Genomic DNA, 2,924 nt, shown 5'->3' on the forward strand with positions numbered 1-2,924 from the left:
CGTTTATTTGGGTCTTTGTCCCTACCGATGGTGAGATGATTACGTAATCCTCTTTCTTCTTGTTGAACGAATATTGAATCGGATCATACAATTGAAAGATTGGATCCAATCTGTAATTTTTGCTTGCCATTTTTATCCAATGATTTTAAACCCTTTTCCTTGTTTTTCTAGGGCTTGTCATTCTAGTCTCTTGTTTCTTAGTTCTCTTATTAGCTGCAGTTCTTTAAGTTCGTCAGATTTTTTCACTGCATCGCTTATATTTACTCCTGCTTTTGCCACAGATCCAAGAGCTTGTGCTTCTGAGGAAATGAGGGATTTGTTGTTTGAGACAAAATTGGCCACTTTGGGGATGAGAGATGTTAGCGCAGAGAAGAAACCGTCTCCTTCGAATTTTTTTTGTTCGTGTTTTAAAATTAAAGACATTTTTAATGCGGATATTTTTTACTGTATTATTATTAGTGATTCTTGTCTGTGGTTTGGGTAATTTATATGGAGTTTGTTATAATACAGTTTGGGGAGTCTGTTATAATACATTTTTAACAGTTTGGGGAGTGTGTTATAATACATTTTAACAGTTGTGTCTTTTCGGATATGACGCGTTGAAAAAGCTGCGCATGCGCAGAAGTGAAATGCGTCATATCCGAAAAGACATATACTACTCACACTTAACAACTGAATAGTAATGATGTTTAAATTTTTAATTCAAATAATGTTTAAATTTAGAAGTTTTATCATACAAAAGGTATTTAAGGATGTTCTGAACTACAATATCTTTTAATTATATAATGTTTGATTTTATGTGTAATTAAAAGGAAATAAACAGCTTTTTTAGAAAGAAGAAATACCTGATTTATGCCTTCTGATTCTTGATTTTCTTCTGAGGGATTTTGACTAAATTCTGTACTGTTTAACTGCAAAACAGAATAATTTCATGAAACAGTATGTTGAAATACATAGAGATGAATATTCATACACAGACGTGATGCCTATCATCAATTAATCATCAGGCAGAATGAAATACAAAAAATATAAATAAAAAAATTGACGAATAACCATTTATTCTTAGTATTGAAATTAACATACAAACCTTTTTAATTTTACCAGTAAATATATTAGATAAATGTTGATTCAATACAGGACTGGAAGCAGCAACAATAAATTCTTTAAAAAATTCCTGATTTCCAGGAAAGCTGACTGGAGGACATGGTCCACCTACACTAAATGGTTGAATAAATCTCTCTTGAAGTCTGAAAACAAAAATTGTGCAAAATTTAGCACTAAATATAAAGGGCTAAAATAGTCAAAGCTTTTATATAATACCTATCATCAGTTTTTTCCCCTAAAAATCACACAATTTTTAACAATTCTGATATCAAACAGAAAACTATTTCATCACAATTCTAAAATTTGATTTGATAATGATTACTTAAATCATGAACAATATTTTGAGGGAATATATGTACGGAAGATTACAATTCTATTTATTTGAACATAAGGAGACAAAAAGCAGTGTTATGCTGTATTGAGGAATGGGGAAACTCTTTTATCTTTGAATTTTTCTCCCAGAGGGAGTGGACCAATCCTGGAAGTACTGCAATACCAGGCCAACCCGCGGCAAAGGTGGAGCAAGCCCCAAACTCTTTGCCTAAGTCCAAAAATCAGTTTAATATCGAAGTCCCCCGATGGGGGACGTATCAGATATTAAGCTGATAAGAACAGATACTACACTTTGATCTTAGCCAAAAGGCCGAGAAGCGATACTGAGAAAGGGAACGAGAAGTGTGGTATTATTTTTAACAACAATATTCAAGATGGTGATTAGGTACAATAAAACAGACTAGTTTAAATCAACAAGTAAAAATAATAAATTTATAGAAATTTCATCAGATAGAAAATTGAAATCTGGTCATTTTGGTATTTTTGTGTTAAAATTTGATAAAGAAATAAGAGTGTAGGTAGAAGAAATCAGTAGAAAGATATTGTAAGAATAAAGATGATGAATTGTATACGATAGTAAAACTATAGTTAATAAACAGGTCACGTGACAATAGAGATAAAGACCATGATGTCTATACTCTCTATTAACTATAGTTGTTATATAATACAGTACTGACCACTGATCATTTAAACAAAGGGAAGATGGTAAATAGTATTGACCTAAGGGTATCAGTTTTGTTTAAGTTGTATAGTAAAATTATTGTAACATTCAATCTTTGGTTATTTGTCTCAAAGTGAATTAATTATGAATGTATACAAAAAAGCACAATTAATATATGTTGAACATTTGTTTCCTCTTGGTTCTTTAATATTCATTAATAAAGATTATTTCAAGATGAACAGAAGTTGAATAATTTAATATATTTAGCAAGTAAAATTTTGTGTATAACTAGGAGAGCAACAGTTTTTGGCCAAGTGGCAGTTCTGTAGTAAGAGTTAAGCTCGGTTTATACCTTATATATTGCCTCTATTACACTAAAGGTATCAGTATTGTTATGGTTGGAAAGCTAGCTGGACACTAAAAACATACTAAATTTCATTTGGTTATTTGACTTAAAGTAATTAATAATTTATTATGATAAAGGGTTATGTATTTTAAAAACAACTGAATATTGTCAGTATTGTGGAACAGTGAAATAAGACTAAATTCAAACAGAAAAGTACAATGCTGTTATTGATCATCTCTTTAACTTAATTTATACAGATTATGTGTATTTTTATATAAACTAAGAATTCCTCAAATCTAAAGATACAATTATCCTTGAAAATCAAAAGTTTTGACCTATTCTGTCAACTTCTACAGATCTTTTAAAATTTATTTGCATGATGGTGTAATATAGTTTAATAGAGTAACAGGCAGCAGTATGTATTGTTAGGAATATAAGCCTATAACATAAGATATGTGAACTAGATGTCCTATGTGATTT

At 30.3% G+C, this 2,924-nt stretch overlaps 1 protein-coding gene across 1 annotated transcript in view; it reads right to left on the minus strand.

The window, feature by feature from the left end:
* Positions 1 to 746: 746 nt before the first annotated feature.
* The window catches only part of LOTGIDRAFT_238027 (hypothetical protein), a gene marked incomplete at both ends in the record, with an annotated part of 12,143 nt that continues 9,965 nt past the window's right edge, over positions 747 to 2,924 (minus strand). The window contains 2 exons of the mRNA XM_009048759.1: positions 747 to 911; positions 1,088 to 1,247. Coding sequence (XP_009047007.1) covers positions 747 to 911; positions 1,088 to 1,247 — 325 coding nt within the window. The remainder of the gene's footprint in view (positions 912 to 1,087; positions 1,248 to 2,924) is intronic.

This window comes from Lottia gigantea (assembly GCF_000327385.1).
Source record: "Lottia gigantea unplaced genomic scaffold LOTGIsca_128, whole genome shotgun sequence".
Classification (NCBI taxonomy): domain Eukaryota; kingdom Metazoa; phylum Mollusca; class Gastropoda; family Lottiidae; genus Lottia; species Lottia gigantea.